The 17,811-nt window shown below is 38.1% G+C and overlaps 1 protein-coding gene across 8 annotated transcripts in view; it reads right to left on the reverse strand.

Annotated features, from left to right (window-relative positions):
• Positions 1 to 17,811, reverse strand: part of OSBPL8 (oxysterol binding protein like 8) — a 93,712-nt gene that overhangs the window by 37,398 nt on the left and 38,503 nt on the right. For 5 of the 8 annotated variants that reach the window (XM_050982261.1, XM_050982256.1, XM_050982239.1 and 2 more), the window contains one exon: positions 1,796 to 1,863. In XM_050982261.1, the coding sequence (XP_050838218.1) occupies positions 1,796 to 1,863 (68 nt within the window). Of the gene's footprint in view, positions 1 to 1,795; positions 1,864 to 7,457; positions 7,701 to 17,811 lie in introns of all 8 variants that reach the window. The other 3 variants (XM_050982244.1, XM_050982250.1, XM_050982248.1) reach the window with 1 other exon arrangement.

The raw sequence follows: 17,811 nt of genomic DNA on the forward strand, positions 1-17,811 counted from the left end.
TACAGGAAACAGCTTGTAATAAATGTATGTTCTTGACACTCAAAATTTAGCCTTAAGATGAGCGCACAACTTGAAATTAAATTCCTCTCTCTAGAAATTAAAGGAAATACAGTACTTTAAATGTAGTAACAGAAGAGGGGAAAAATGATTATCACTGTCACATAAGAAGAGGTAATGAACTCATTATGCAAGCTATAATGGAACAACTTAAGCAAAACCTTCATAAATATTCTAGTTGCTCACCAATAGAAAGCTAAGGCAATCTAAAGGTCATGCATAGAAAAGCCCCAAACCAATAAGTTTCCCTACTTAAAAAACTAATTTTCTCATTGTCTCAGTTTTAAAGCTCATTAATATGACACTGAGTAAAGGTTTACATTTAGCTGTTCAATATTATGAGACAGGTCAGTGATCTGTGTGTATATTTTTAAGCCAGTAACCTTCTCACTGTTATATCCACACAAAGCCGATGGGATAAAAACTTCAGAAGAAAACACTTTAAAAGAACCTGCTGTAACTCCCAGCAAGGTACATGCAGTACCAGATTCCAGGCAACTCCCATCACTGCTTTCCATTCTCCCTTAGGAAGAAAGGCTGCTATTTCACTTCCATTAGTAAAATCAAGCCCCACATGCAGCAATTTAAAAAAAAGGGTGAAGAAAAGCATGTATTAGCAGAAGTAGGAATATTGGTATCATCTTTGACAGAAAGACACAAAAAAATGTAATAGCAAAGAGCCCAAAGACTTAAGATCCTGTTAAGACAACAGCTAAGAAAAAATAAGTATAAGGGAGAGGAAAAGGAAATTGGATAGTCAAAGATATATGATTCTTGAGAGTCTGGAATAAATCCAAGTCAAAAGAGATCGTATTAACTTGATGTCCAAGTCAAACTGATTTGGAGGTTTCTGGACCAACATAAATATTTTGATCACAAGAAAACTGGATGGTAAATATGCTTCCTTGATATTCCTGACAAGTGAGGCTCTAGGATGCAGTAAAGCAAAAAGATAGAAAGTTTTGTGATTCCAAGTCCTGTGTAAGACACCAACAGTTTGAAATGCTTAGCTACACACCACAAAACTGCAACATCACCTGCAGACACTAAACTGCTTATCCCACTGCAATTTCAATGACACTATTTAAGCCTGGAAATGCTACTATAATCTTTAAGCTTCTTCATTTTCCTTCAGTATCTTTGTAATATTTGTCTTTATGGCTCTGATACATCAAATACCACAGAAAAATTTGTGTCAAAACCTCGAGGGCAAACTCTATCTCCAAGGGGTGTGGCTGCCTGTGCCCAGGACAGAGTGCTGTGGGAACAGCTGTGTGCAAAAGCAGCAAAAAGCAAGAATTTCCCCCTTTCACCTGGGAGCTAGCTGTCACCTTCCAGAGCAACCCACCCCTGCTGCAACTCAACAATCTCTTTAAGTGGCTGTTACCACATTTGCCTCTTTAAAAAGACAGTGGATATCCTAGCAGAAAATAGAACACCACACAGCTGGGTAAGTTAGACCCTTTAAACTCTACGGCAAGGCAATATTCTACTCTGAGACAGCCACAAGAAGACTTCATATTTAATTTCCACTACTTTGAACCCCAGATTTGGATGTGATGTCATCCTGGGAACTATATTAAGAGATTCCCTTTAATCTTTATCTATTGCTGAATCTGAAGAGTAATCTTCAAGATTATCTACAACAAAAGTTAAATACATTTGCTTTTAATTAAAAATGTTTAACTTCTTTACACACCAACATTTTTCAGACAGGTTAGGAGGTGGTGTTCCTTACCTTGCTTTTTGACATAGAATATGCTGCATCGTCTTTTTGTGACGCATCGTCCTTCCCTTTGTCAGAACCTTAAAGGAAAAACAGCATGGTTGCAAATTATTTAAATTCATTATTAAAATTTATATGAACTAGCTTTTGAAATAAATTTGCCAATGTGTTTAGCATAAAAAAGTACAAGTAAATAAAATTTTCAAATAGCATATACATACCAATCTATCTCATTAGCTGAAAACATACCAGCTACTATCATATACACTAATTTAATACTTGCCATTAAGAGGCAAGAACAGTCCAGTGTATTTGGATAATGCTGTACCTGATCCAATAACCCGATGAAATGTAAATATAACATGCCAACTTTTGTCCTTTTATTTTCTCATTCTACCCTACCTGCATACATGCAGGCACAGAGAAGAGTACTAAACAAAGCCTTTTTTTGTTTGCTCATTTCTGAACCTTCTGTAGCTAGATAATTGTTAAATACCACCTACACGAAAGCAAATCTGATTAAAATCACCAGTCAGGATTTTTTTGCAAGACAACAGAAAAAGTTCCTTACATTAGCCTTGAATTTATACTTTCAACTTGACACTCAAGAAGCGTAACTACAAGGCCTTTTACTAAAACAGTTGTCAAAATCCCATCTTTCTCTTTTGTGACAAACCCCACACTTCCCCAGTATCCAGAATGCAAAGTAAGTTAGTGTCTGTGTGACAATGGAAAACAGGGACACAACTGGTATGGGTGCTGCCACACAGCTGCTCTGTGCCACAGAACATATACTGAGAACCTGGCACCCTCTCACAGAAAAATTGCCTCCTGTGCTTACAAGACAACATCTCACTCGTTGATCAGTTTAATCCAGCAGAACAGTGCACCCTCAGACACCACACCAGACATGGCAACAGCAGGCACACTGCACCCATGGACACCACCAGTGCTTTGGAGCATCCCTCTGGGCATGGTCCTGACTTCAAAACAGAAATCAGCATTCTGATCCCTGAAATGAGAAGACTTACCAGAGAAACTCCTTGAATTCACATTCTTCAGGGGAATGTGTGTATGTAAGGGGAAACTATGAGCTTTGAAGGAATTTTTAACTTTCTGTAGCAGTGTTGGGTAGTTTGTCCATAGTAGGAATTTTTTTTTTTTTTTTTTTTTTTTTTTTGTTATTATTATCTTCAGCCTTCCACAACTTATAATACCTAGAAACTCTAAGACAGAACTGATTCATTTGTCACAATTACACATCTTGGGAAGATTCATGGAGTTAAAGGGGCATTAAGTTGATCTCCAGGTTACATGAAAAATCTTAAGATTCCTCTTGATTTTGGTCTGGTAATCAGTCTTTTGGGGATTTTTCTCCCTTTATATTTATTACTTTGTGCAGATATTCCTTTGTAAGACCAGATTTTTAAAAATTATATACTGCAGTACAATATCCCATTTTACGTTCACAGAAAGGAAGCCCTACATGCTTTCACAAACTTTAACATCCTTAAAAGCCCCACCTGGGCATAGCTCATTAAATCCTTCATTTTTAAATTCCTCCAACACATCCACAAGAGACTTGTTCAGCTAATGAAAACTAGGAGACCATATGTAGGAATGTAGGAGACCATATGACAACAGGAAAGGAGTACCTTGACAGGCAGAAGATTTGTAGTACTAGGGAATTCACAAAAAATCTAGACACCAGAAGCTACATTTCCTAGATAATACCAAGAGCAAAAGCACATTTTCTACAGCACTAGTTATCAGGCATGAAACAAAACAAAAGTTGTCTAAAGCCTCAGAGGCTACTCTTGCCTTGGTTTATTGAGAAGTTACTGGATTCAATGCCAGTCTTAGGCAGTCAGACACACACCACAACCATAGCAGAGGCATTCTCCTCAACCAGTGCCCAAAAGAAAAGGAATCAAATCCCACTGAAAATGCAATGCAGGCATTTTCTAATGGCTTTCCCATTTTTGTTTATTTAATGGCACATACAGAAGCCTTAGTGAGGGGGAATCAGCAAGGAAGTGCTAAGTCAGGATTGTTCTTACAAAAGAGAAGCTATAATTCCAAGCTTGCTTTCTGAAGCACAACAATTTTATGGACTTTACACACCCTTATTCAACAGACATAGATTTTTTTTATTTTCACAAACAAGCTTTGCATCAGTACCACCACGAAGAAATGAAACCAGAAAGAACTGTTCTGTCTTAAAGAACTGGACACGGAGACCAAAGTTCAGTTGCACTTCCATGAATTTCACCTCCTTGCTTTCAGTCTCCAGCTGCAGAGGTGTTTGTGCCAGCTGATTCATGAACTTACCCACCACACAGATTGTTCCCCTCCTCACCCACAGCACAGAAAAGGGCTCTCTCAGGGGTTCAATAGCAAAGCCAAGTCAGGGTGGTGCACCTCTTGGAACTTGCACTGCCCCATGTTGGTCTGTGAGGAAACCCAGTCATGCAGCTTTGCATCCCCCACCATCCTACCGCTGACCTCCCTCTGTGTAGAGGGACAGGCTCACAATAGAGACAGCTGTCTGGAGCAGAGACTGCCAGAGCACAAGAGGCTAAAAGCAGGATACAATAAAAATAAAGTGTTTCAAGTTTTTCAATATTTATCAGCAGTGGTTTGGGCCTAATATTTTAGCTTACTTGTTCTTTCCCACCTTGTAATTCAATCAGCAGCTCCTTAACAAAATAACCTGAGCCCACATTTCACAATTTAGAAATTCAGGTGTTGAAGACAGTCCCTTTCTGTAATTTCCTGTCTATTGAATCCTTTGCATTTATGCATCATTTTCCACCTACAATCCTGAAAGCAATCTTTAGAGTTAGGAGCAGCACTACCGTACTCTCTAAAGCAGTTCTGAGCATCGGCGATCGCGTTCAAAGCAACACTACACCTGAACAGGCTTTCTCCAGTGTGACCTTCCTTATCTTAACAGCTCAGGTGCCATGGGCTCTGAAAGCTGATCCCAGTGCCAGTGCAGTCAGCCAAGTTCATGGTATGACCTCAGAAGCCAAGGGAAACTGTCCATTAGTGCATTCCTGCTGTGACCACTTAGCTCGTTCTTCCAAAACTTGCAGGTAAAAATCTACATTAAAACTCATTAGGAGCTTTCAGAGAGATTTCAGAGCCTGACAGAGGAACCACAACCCTTGCATACAAGAGATTAATGAAACAAAATCAACAGTGCTGCTTTAGAGACTGAGACAGACTGTGTAGTCAATAACAAAAACCAACCAAACAAAAAACCAACCAAACAACCCCCCACCACCACCACAAAACAAAACAAAAAAATCTTCAAACACTGTTGTTGACAAAAGGCTACATACACTGCAAAATTAAAGACCATTTAGGATAAAGACTGTGGCAGGGTACAGTTTCAAAAAAAAAAACCAACCTGTCTAGATAATAGATTTCAATTTTCCAAGCACAACATATACTTTTTGAAGTTGCACCCACAATCCATCCCTTCAGTCAATTTTGAAGGAAGGGAAAAACCAAAACCAACCACATAACTCTCACATCTCGAATACTGGCTTTGTGCTTCTCAATAAATGCCATCTGCAATTATGACACATGAGAAAAATACATCAGAAAATAAGCATGTTACTTTTTAATGTCAGATCTATTTTATTCATAAAAGAAATAATTACTATCCACTGGAGGCTCTTTTTCAAACATACAGAAAAAACAGTAGAAAAGCAATGCAATGCATGAAAAGATCACAAATAGCAATCCAAGCAACAGTATTACTGACTTCCAAGTGAAAAGAAAGGAACAGCCTGATTTGATTACTGGTGTGCATGTGTAATTTTGAGGAACAAATACTTCAGCTGGAAAATGCTTCTGGAAGAACTATGAGCTGTACTTAGTGGGAATTATCAATACTGGTGCCATATAATAAACACATCAGAAAAAAAAAGGAAAAATCTTTTTAAAGAGTTGAACACAGGGAACCATAGTCCGTAACTGACTGACTTGCAAAAGCTTATTGACAACCAGATTTAGGAGAACAATCCCATATTAACTAATTCAGATTCCTCCATGGACTTTGAAAGCAAAAATAATCAGAAAAGTAAGCAAAGTCCTTTAATACATTTTTTAACAGTAGTGTTCCCTTCTGTAAAGCACCACATAAAATAAAAAAATACCCAAAGACTATCATCACTGTAACTATACATGAGTATATTTAAAACAGACAATTACTCTTTGCCTAAACCAATCTGAAAGAGCACATAAAGAACATTCATTAAGCATGTTAGGAATGTTGAAACTCTTCAGAGATATATGCAAGATTCCAAAAGAGCAAGCATTTTTTAATTCTATGTACACACTTGAATTTTTTCATTAAAAACTGCTTTCCATTTGTTCTGCATTTTAAGTACTCATTCATTGTCTGCTTATGAACAGTGATCAGCTTTAGCTGCAGAATCCTATACAGAAAGGAAGCAAATACAAAATGAGATCCCTTTTTTCCCCACTAATCACCAGACTACACATACTTATTTTAAAGGTAGGAAGCACCTATCTAGTTGCCAACCCCATGCTTTCAAGCTTTGAGATCTTTTATTTTGTAAGCAGCTTGAATAAAACTCAGTGTTAGATGGTTGGTAGAAGGCTAATCATTTCCTGAAACAGAGTGAAAGGAAACATTCCAGGATAAAAATGTTCAATAAAACATGGTGTCTGCAACCTCCCCCATGGTCTGCACCCAGCTCTGCTCTGGGACTTCAGAACCAGGGCTTACAAATTCAGTGAGCCATGCTGTAGGAGGCAGGCAATAGAAAGTGAAATCTATTTTATTCCCCCCTTTCCTTCCCCCCCAACATCCTGTGTAGTCTGCAGGACTACACAATAAAGTGCATTCTGCGCATGCACAAGACAAGTCACACATCCAGAGCAATTCTGGAAAGAATGCACAGTTTGTACTATGTCCCCCTTCAGGAATGGGTGACCTTGTAACACATTTTCAAGTACTGAGGCTTCCTGAAATAAACTGCTGAATTTCAGGTACCTACATCAGAAGTGCACATTATGAACAATGACATGCAATGACCACCAAATTCATTTCAATATTCCAGTACTGATTTTCAGGAAACAACAAATCTGCGCAAAAGAAGATTAAAGCCCTTTCAGAGGTTTTAGTATTCAAAATCTTGCACTACAGAGTTTAGCAAAGCTATGTTTTTAGCCCTCATTTTCTATCTTGTCATTTTATGTCAAACCTGCAGATTTTCCAGAAGTTACAGCTAAATGAAAACCTTCTGCTGTACCTTACAATTTTAAAGCAGATCCATTTATGGGGGGGGGACGGGGGGGGGGGGCAGTGGAAAGTACAAGAAAGAAAGGCATTTGTAAACCACATCACAGAACCTCAGTCCTAAAAGCCCAAACAACCAAAACAAACATTCCAGTCAGTCTCAAATACACCAATGCATTTTAAAGTGAGATTTGTGGCACTGTGAAAGCTAACTTATTCCTTTCCCTGTCTGCAAATCTAGCCACTACAAAGAGCTGTTATCGAAATGCATACACACAGTACTCTTTCTGATTTCTACCCACATCTCAGTACATTACTTTCATTCAAGCATGAACATTTGAGGTAGAAATTAGATTAGCTTCTGTACATTTTAAGAAATGCAAGACCAAAACAAACCTGGCAAAGCAGGAGAGAGCTCGTTATATCCGCCGAATGAAGCGTTCCGGACGAGCTTTCGGCCATCAGCTCTTGGAGAAAACACAGATGAAATCCCAGCACATGAAGAAAACCTACGTCGCACTGGACCTTCTTCCTTCATGAGTTAAGGTGTTTGTGTAAGGATTATGTTCTCTGTGAAAGCTGGTTAGCATAAGCTGCTTGGAGCAAGAGTGTTGCAGTAGCAGCCTTTTACCTCACATTCTGATGAGTAAGATACAAAAGAGGAAAAAAAAGAAACAAACGAAGGGCGCACATGAAAAATGCAGTGAAGAGACAGAGGCTGCCAAATCAGCAGCAAGCCAAGCAACACTATACTCCTCTCATCAAAGCTCTTAGGATGCTTAAAGTGGAATGGCTTTGCTTCAGCTCCTTTTTTCTGGGAAACACACCATATCTTATTTTTTACCTCTCAGTTTTAGTCCTACTCATTTCTAAGTACACAAAAATGGTATTTATGTTTTAAGGATTCCTTAAATTGAGTTCCTGTTAGTCTTTCATGTCCCAAATTTATACTGCACAAAGGACAACTCATGAGCTTTGTGGCTTCCCTGTTTGATACTGTGGTACGCTATGGGAATCAGAAAAGGGAGTCAATCGTTTGCATTATGCAGCCAAATTGAACTTTCCTGTTCAGGCACACACCTAACTAGTTTTTGCCAACTGACTACTATGGCCTCTACATCTTCATTTCTTATTTTTCTTTAAAAGGTGAGGCAATTGCTTTTTCTTCTTAAAACTCTCCCATATTTTTATAAACAAACCAGCCTGACTCATGGAAGAGCTGCCCTAAATAATCTCCACAAAAAAGGCTTTTTATTATTAATGCCCCAAATATTTTATTCAATGAATAAAACACTTAAATGGGCCAGCTTAAATTTTAAACACAAAAAGGATTCCAGTAAACTGTGATTCAAGACTAGAAATCTGCTGATCCAAACTCCTCCTGCTGGCAGCTACCATAATGAAGTCAAATAATCCCTCCCTAACCACCTTCATCCACTGCTCGTCACATCAGCAGCTTCTTTGCTGCAAGGACTAGTGTGCACAGGCACCCTCTTGCAAATGTGGAACTTCCTTCCCATTTGATGTTTCTCTGCTGGTCCCAGTTTCCCCATGAATCTTTACTTCTGACAAAACAGGTTTGTGAAAGCTTCTCTACTAAAAAACAGGACAACAGGACACCAAGATCTGCCTTGAAAATAAGAACCTGAATTCTTACCTTATTCCATACTCTCCTTTTGTTACAAAGTGAATCACATGCCATAAATTAAATCAATAGCAGCATGAACATGATTAACCCTCAAACAATACTGTTTACTCTATGGCCTTATACAAAGAAGTGTAGTTAACTTCCCAATATATGACAAGGTAAAAAGAGGTATCAGAAAAAGCAAAGATGAGGCACAGAGAGCCATCAATAGAAACCATTATATGCTATATGAAAAACACGATTCACTTAAGCACAGCAATAGGAAAAACTGGATAAGCATCAAGTATTCAGGCCTGTCTCCATTTATCCAATCCTGTGTCTCACTCTTCCTTCAGCTGAAACAATCCTTGTCCAGATGTCCCAGAAGGAACAGAAGAAGCAGCTAAAAAACTAAAGGAGTGGAGTGGAGGGGCAATGAGGAAATGCAAGGAGGGAGAACACAAGTTTTTTTCCTGTTTGGTTTTGTTTTGGTTTTCTTTTGTTTTAATAAACACAGCTTCATATCACTTCTCCAGATCTGTCCTAACTACAAAACAGAGCAAATACCGTGGTTCAAATCTATTCGTAACACGCATTTTGGTTTTTTTTCCTAATTAAAATCAAGAGAAAGCTGCAGTAGAACTCCTCTTACACAGAGCAGGAACTGTATCCTCTCATTACAGACCTACCTTGCCCAGTTAATGGGGCTGTTATCTCCTGTTTCAGAGCCAGGGCTGTGACCCTGCCCAGAGCACTCTGCTGACACTGGTATCCAGCCGTGTCCATGTCTCTCGTTCTGGAATGGCTCACACAGATCGAAGGGGGGAGGCTCCTCCATCAGACACCTGCACCATCTGCATCTGCCTCCAGCCCTGGGCCCTACCTGCCAGCCCACCAGCTTGCTTCACAGCTGGGTCTTCTCTGCCACCTTCTGTTCACCTTCCTAAGGAGCAGCTGCATTTCCAGGGGTTTCAGGAAACAACATAATCCTGAAGGCCTTTCCCTTACTTCTCTCCATGAACTCTCAGGTCCCTTGACACTGCTCTTGTAGTCAAACTGTAAACAGGAACAGATTAAAATACCTCTTTCTCCTTCCTATGCCCTTTTCTCCATTTAGAACTGAAACTGAATTCTTTGGGGGGATAAAATTAAGAATTTCAATACAGACAATGTTACATTTCCCCTCTCTGAGGCTCTCTCCAATCAAGGAAGCTGTTATCCAGGGATTCTAAGCACCTTCTGCTTTAACTCAACAGCAACAAAGGAAAGGCAGGCTCTGAGTCTTTTACCAAAATATGACTCTCACCACTACAGCCGAGGAGGAAAAGAAAAAATCTAATTTAAGCTTCCTCCTTCATCTCCTCACCCCTCCCCCTGCAAAGACCAAAAAATCCCATAAATGCTTTTTCTTCCTCTCTCCTTCCTGATAATAAATTCAGGCAGAATAGGTTCATCTACTGATCAAATCAGACTTTGTGATCTTGGACTGACGTTCCAGGCAGCTTTCTATCCTTTTGATATTAGTTTTGAATGTGTTAAGAATTGATATACTTAGAAAATGCACTCTCATACACAGCTTAGAAGTTTATACAGTTTCAGGTACTCACAAACAGAGCTACAGCCAACTGCAGAAGTCAGACATGGCAGGGAGGTATCAGCTCAAAAGCATTAAGTCCATGACACAGTGTATCTATGCATGAATACATGAGCTTTTTAATAATAAAAGTTTAAGTCACCACAGGAGACACTAGACTAAGTATGCCACTGAAACAGAAAAAAATTTTCCCGGTTTCTCTGTTTTATAAAACACTTGTATCAGTAAGAACACAAAAATTCCTACATGACTGAAATATTTAGTTCATGTATCTTGGGGCAGGAGGGCAGGGGGGAGCACAAGAATCCATTCTCAGCCAATCTCTTTAGAGGAGCAAAACTTATTTAATGTATATATTTTTCGAAAGGAGAGAATGCATTTCTCCCATCAGATATTGAATCAGGACTTCAACAGTAAATAGTAAATACTGGCTGAAAAACCAATCCTAATCCCTTGCTTAAAACATTCTTCCAGGATATTGCCTGGAGCAAAATGTAAAATCTCATTGTACAAAACAAAGTCAAATAGAAGATATGTGGAGTTCTGACAACTTGTGAACACTTTTGACAACATCTGGGTTTAGTTTTAAAACATTTCTCCTGGAAATGTTTTAAAACTGGAAAAATATTTACAGCTGAAAAAACCAGTCTTAACAAAAAAGATCTCTCTGAATTGTAAAGGCATGAATTCAAAAAAATTGAACTCAAATCAAATCTATCTGGACTATCCAAATAAGGAATTTTCACTATAATAATCCTTTTTATAGAGATTTTAGAAGTTTAGAATAACTAACACATTCTAAAACCTAATATTGATGCAGTAATACAGTAACTAGTAAGACTATGGATAGTGATGCAAAGTAAAAAAAAAATCCTTTTCCCCTTATAGGTACCCAAGGAAAAGCTAAAATCTTCTTAACACCAAACTCTGTGAAAGCTAGAGAGAAAAGAAAGAAGAAGGAAAGTCTGGTGAAGTAGAGGAAAGCAGAAGTTTTTTCAGACTTGCCCTGCAATTTTGACAGTAATTTGCCCTGACATTTCAACATTACTACCTTTTCCAGTAGAATACTCCACCCAGTCCATGAAAAGGTCATATATAATTCTCTACATGCAGTAGAGAATTATTTTGTAGCATGCAGAAAACAGAAAAAGAAACAGGTAGAACAGAAAAAGAACAGGTAGACAATCATACCTAAGAAGGTTTTATCCAACAACTGATTTTCACATGTGGATTTGAAGTAAAAGTGGTTTTTTCCTATTTAATAAAAAGGGTATTAAAGATATACTTGCCTTCTGCACTGATATTTGATTCAGAAAAAAATTATACCTAAACCATGAGGCTACAAGTTGGAGAGTAGTTCAGAGAGGTAAATTTCTTTCACCAAATATTCTTCTGTTCTCTGGTATTTCCAAGTCCAGTGCAGTTTAGCTGAGGAGTAATTCCAGAGGCAAGCCTGAGAGTGGTGACCAACAAGCATCAAGACTCCCAACGCACTGCTGGCAACTGTACATGGCTGCACCTCCTTGCTTGCTGACAGCCTGCTCAGCTCCTCCCACACAGAGTAAATAGCTTTGCTCACTGCTCAGCTTTCAACATTGTCATCTCAACCCTTATGAAATTCTCTAAGTCACAGCTCAGGTTCAAGTAGGCCAGTCCTGCAGAGACTGACATGAAGAAAGAGAACTTGCTTGAGATGTTTCACATCAATCACTGCTGTGCCTTTTAAACCCAGTACCACTTTCATAAAGCTATAACCCACACAGAAAGCAGAATATGCAATTTACCCAAGCCACAAATACTGGGTGGAGCAGCATTTCAGAAATGGCAAGTTCTAATAAACACAATGACTTGCAGAGAGGAATGTGCCAGAGTACGCATGGCAGTAAGAAAGCAGGAGGTCAAGAGCATGTATTCAGGAGACTAACCACACACAGCAAAACTTAAAACATTTTACAGGAAATTCAGTTTTATAACACAGACTAAGATCAGATTATTTTGGGCTCAAGCTGCTTCCTCCTACCGTGACCAGTGCCTCACTCACATCCCATTTAAGACCAGCATCACTAAAGCTACTCCAAATAGGTTATACAGTTTTGTGGAACTGGGGCTTCACTTCCACGCTCTGTTGAAAAACTGAAAAGTGACCACCTGTGTCCCTAGGCTCAGGACCCTGCAGCAGGATTAACAGGCATTAATCCAGTGCCACCTGAGGAACAACCAGTGCCCATGGCTCCCACACACTGCTGATTACAAAATACTTCCTCATCATCAAAAGCACGGCAAGACAAATTAAAATGCCTCCTAATAAAACAAGAAAGACTAAGAGTCTCCAAGCATGAGGGTTTGCAAGGTTTTAGAAAAAATTCTTATGTGGCAGGAGAAAGCAACATCTTAACATATTTCTAAGACATTAAATGCATTTAACTCTGCAGAGAAGACGCCTTACTTCAGAAGCAACACTTACTGTTAATATTGAAGTATTAAGAAAAAAGCTTTTTGGAGAGCCTCAAGTAGAACTTTAACAGTTCTTCCTTAGCAGTGAGACAACTAGACACAGTTATGGGAAGATGAAGTGAAGTAGAAAGGATGACATGCTAAGCAAATTTTTCTTACTGTGTCAAGATAGTAAGTTATTTAGCCATTCTTAGCTTTTTTATTCAAAGAACAGACACAGTGAAGGGAAGAAAGAGACTGCATGAAGTCACTCCATGACTAAGTCTGCCTACATGTAGAAAGTAAATACATAGGAAATGTAAAAAGAAAACCAGAAATCACTATTAAATACAAAATATAGCCCATCTATCCAGGAAACAGCTTGGTTTGGAACCAAATGGATTAACAGGATTTTGCCATCTGCAGGCCAAATACTCTCATCGACAAGGATTACTAACACACTGAAAGCACTAGCTGAAAAAAAAAAAAATACCAGCCCATACTAGCATTTTAGCAGTGATAACTCCCAGTGGAGTTACAATCTCAGCTGTGCTCAATGCATCCATCTGCTGTAATTATGGGCAGCCCCAGCTCCAAGGCAGTTCCCCACTGCTGTGGCTTCAGCCTCATGCATCCATATGAAAGAACCTTTGGCAGAAATGTGTCCAGAGCACCACAGCCAAGTGACTGTCTCAGGTAGAGCTGCTAATACTTCAAAAAAGGCTTTGAGTTCACTGTCACAGGGCTGCATCTTTCCTTCTACTGGTCCACAGTAACTTGTCTTCCACTGACAGCTGGTTAAGAGGAGATGCATTGCTGTATCTCCAGGGCAGGCAGCAACATCTGAGTTTGATATTTTCTGGGTCATTAAGGCTCCAAAGGCATCTCATCCCTTCAACAGCTAATAACTATTCTTTAGGACCTACTCCTTGAAAATGCCTGTTCTTCGCTTTCCACCTTCTCACATACAAAAATAGTTAAATTCCTATTCTCTCCAAAAATGCAGCACCCTGTGGATTAAAATCCTAGCACTAGCATATCCTTTAAATGTTTCCTCTGGAGTTGTTTAAAGTACAAGTTCAGCACAGCCAAAAATGCCTGCACTCTTCCCCAAAATCACCTTAACTTCCTTCCAGTTCATGGTCATCATCACTAGCAGATGTAATTTTGTTTCACTGTCAACCCTCCTCCCTGCATCTAAACCACTTCTGTTTCTCAGTCATGTAACACAATATATTTTTAATTGCATTGCTAAATCAAATTTAATCAACAACTGCTAGTGCTCCGCTGGAAAAGAAAGGCAGATCCTGTTTCTTATCTCCTGTCAGGCTCCTTCTGGACACACACATCCACAAGGACACATTTTCACCTCATCTGCATCTCACTGATGTTTTAAATAAAGACAGGAAAAATACAGAAAAGTCTGACATTTTCAAGCATTCTATTACAGAATTTTTAATAATACTATCTTAAATAGATTTCTTTATTTACCACAAATATTGCTATTTAAGCATCTGTGATGTCTTCATAAAAAGTTTGAAATATGTTTTAAGAAAATATTGCTAAGTTAAATACATTATTAATAATTTATAAGGAGACTGCTGACTTTTTAAACAAATTTTATGTGATCACTATTTCTGCATTATTTCATTTTATCAAAGAAATAAATCAGTATGCTTGAGTTAATAAGATTTACAAGAATTCACTTTACCAGGGATAATTTGACATAAACAGATGACATCAGCAAGCAGAGTTCTGCTCTACAACTTTTGAAAATGCAGTCTTGTACTTGGTGTTTTCAATGTTAATTTTTCAACTGCAACAAAATAATTTTGTCAATTATTCCTTTTGGCCACATGCTAGGTCAAAAAAGGAAACTTTCCAAAAGCAAGTTCGATAAAAGTTTAATTGTTTTTTTCATTAATAGTTAATAATATTTTTAACCACTGAATGCAAACATGGAATATGAGCTAAATTAGCACCATACTATCTGTGTGTCAGCTGCTAGAACTGAGAGGTGATTTAGCAATACTAATATTTATATGACTACACTTAAAAAAATATGGTCTTGGTGAGTTGGAAAGGCCATGCTGCCCACTGGGGCCTAGGGACACACCATCCTACAAACATAAGCAAAGCTTCATAGATAAATTTAACTCCCCAAAATCATTACAGTTTCCATAAAAAGGCTACTGAATTATTTAGATTCTACTCCAAGTCTGACAAGTCTAAAAATATTGAGCAAAAAAACATAATATAATAATTTAGTCTGTTTAAGACACATTAGTTGGAGCATTATGATCAGGATTAGGCTATTCTGATGCTCTAGTTAACTACTTGATGGACAAGGCAGGAATAAATTAAATCCACAAAAATTAAAATTAAAAGCCCATCTCAGGATCAATGCTATACATGGGTGAGTTAGGGTTTGGCCTCTAAAATTCTAAACTTTCTATATAAAAAAGTTAAAATCTTTTTTTTTTTCCAATAAAACTGGAAAAATCTCTACCATCCCTTATTTTAATACATTTCCATCAAAGAACCTTGCTAAAGCTTCCTATGGAAGTGAGTGTGACCTCCACACCTACACATGTAACCCACAGGTAAGCTACTTCAGCCTCAGAATAAAGGACAGTTTAGCTTCAAGGATCTTGAAAATATTTTGTAAAACAGTGCAAAGCTTACATAGAACAGTGACATTTTAAATAGACTTTTGCTGAACAGCCACTAGACAATGCTGCCAGATCAAACTGTACCCTACATTTATAAAATAAATCTGTATTGGACTCCAAGAGGATCCCCATCTCTGTCTCAGACAACATACTAAGCTCCATCTCACAAGAGCGACAGGAGTGAGGGAGGAGGAAGACATGTCTTAAACTAAGAAACCAAGTACAGGAAAATAGAAGCTTTCTGAAATCCAGAGCAATGGTCAGAAATGAAAACAAAGTACTTATACACAGCAGCACCTAAAATTATAAAATACATACCACTTACAACTTTACATTGACATATTACATGGTTCTCTTTGTTCCAAATAAGAGGTGAGTGGCTCAAACTGATGTTAAATGTTCACCTCCCTTCCCTTGCTTTAAGACTCATAGTTTTAACCATATTTGTAATTCTTGTCATTAGGATCTTATTTAAAACACAAGCAGATGACACAAATTAAGCATGTTACAGTAGATTTTCCAAACAACAGTCACTGAGCATATCTGTCCCTAGACAGTTGCTGGACAGCCATGGTGGTTTCCCCATTAACACCAAAGTTAGTGCTGGTTGTTCCAGAGACTGCCCCATCACAGGCTTGGTTTCATTCCAACTCACCTGGTTTTGAGCTACAGGTTCTATGCCTAAGCAGCCTTGCAACACAGGTGCTTTTTATTCAGGCAGAGGGAAACAGCCCAGGTAAAAGTGGCCAAACAGCACTGCACAACATCCAACTGCCCAGCAGCAAAAGCCTGTGCCACAGTTCTCCCTTAGAAATATATATCAGTTCTTTGTAATGGTATCATACATTTTTCTGTTTTGATTCTCTGTTATTCTGTGCCTAGCATGATACTGAATAGTTTATTTCCATTACTCATCTCCTAAGGATGACTTCAGATGTCAGTGACTAAAAGTATTTCCATTTAGTTCCTTTAAATGACTTCAAATTCTGTATCTAAACATTTCCTATCTCATTATACCGTACCACAGGCACATTGTAAAGACCTTGGTTAACTGGATTTCAGTTACAACAGCCTCTCTCCATCATATTAAGCTCTGTTCTACTTCATATTTTTCAAGCTTCCACTACATCTCTTTTTCTCCAATGTAATAAGCCTACATTTTTGCCAGCACTGTACTATTGCCATAGGAATAACTGCCATCGAATATTCACCTGATTTTTAAATGTTGGTCAATCCACTCAAAAAAAATCAGCTCCCAAGCTGTAGACAGGCTACAAGACAGTAATTGTGGGTTGCTGAAGCCTAGCCCACATTGTACAATTTCTCTACTAAAACTGAATACAAGCCAAATTTCTTGTCTCATTAAAGTACAGCCTTATATCCAGTAGTGCTCCTGGAAAACTAAGTCAGTAATGACTGATGCTAAAAAAGGCACAAATATATTTAACTGGCTTAAATTCACTTATATAAGCCCTGAAATATTCAGAAAAAAAAATACGTGGAGAGAAAACTCAGTGTCTGCAAGGAGCTTGATGTAGAACAATCAAGGGCTTTTCGAGCCCATTTTAATCATTTTCCTATGAGTGAAAGTCATGAAGAAACACTACAGTTTGACTTTATAACTTAGTGGGAACATCAATATTAAAAGGAAGAGTTTATTAGAATTTTCAAATACACTTACATAACACCAGCAATCGTCTAATAAAGGATACACACAACACAGTACAGAAAGAAAATAACCAAAAGTTCTTTCAACATAATAAAAATTACAAACAAGTTTTATTTATATTATACAGAAAATATTTCTAGACTAAGCTTGACATAAGCCAGAGGACATCAAGTCCTGTTCCAGTGCAGTAACACCAGGCATTAGAAAATATATCCGAGCTAGCTGTGTGTAGTACCAAAAATACTACCAGAATAACTTTAAAATACACTGAAATACTACCAGATTCAGCACAGTAACAACTGTCTTTGTTTCAGAGTTTTTTTCTTGTCTAATAGAACTGAATGAGACAACAGGAATATGATTCAAAGTTACCTAAGACACTGCCTTTATTACTCTGAAACACTAGTATCATTACTTTGAGAAAGCAAGCTATGGCAGTTAGGGAGACTCATACCAAAACCAGTTAAAAATATAAAACCATGTCAGGAACACTATTCATGAAAAAAACTAAAGGAAAGCATGGATGACTATCATGGCTGCCAACAGTAAAAGGGAAGAAAATATTAATTTTTAAAGCCTGAAGTTTTCACTATGAACTTCACACACCCCAAGAAAGATGTCCAATGATTTCCTGAGCAACAAATGCAAGTAGTTTCAAATGCAAATAAGCACAAGGAGACCAACTATTGCTTGGTTTTTTTGTTTCTTAAATAGTCTATCAGCATGTCAGGTCTACTAATCAGTTTCACTTTCCA

This window comes from Serinus canaria, chromosome 1A (assembly GCF_022539315.1).
Source record: "Serinus canaria isolate serCan28SL12 chromosome 1A, serCan2020, whole genome shotgun sequence".
NCBI lineage: Eukaryota > Metazoa > Chordata > Aves > Passeriformes > Fringillidae > Serinus > Serinus canaria.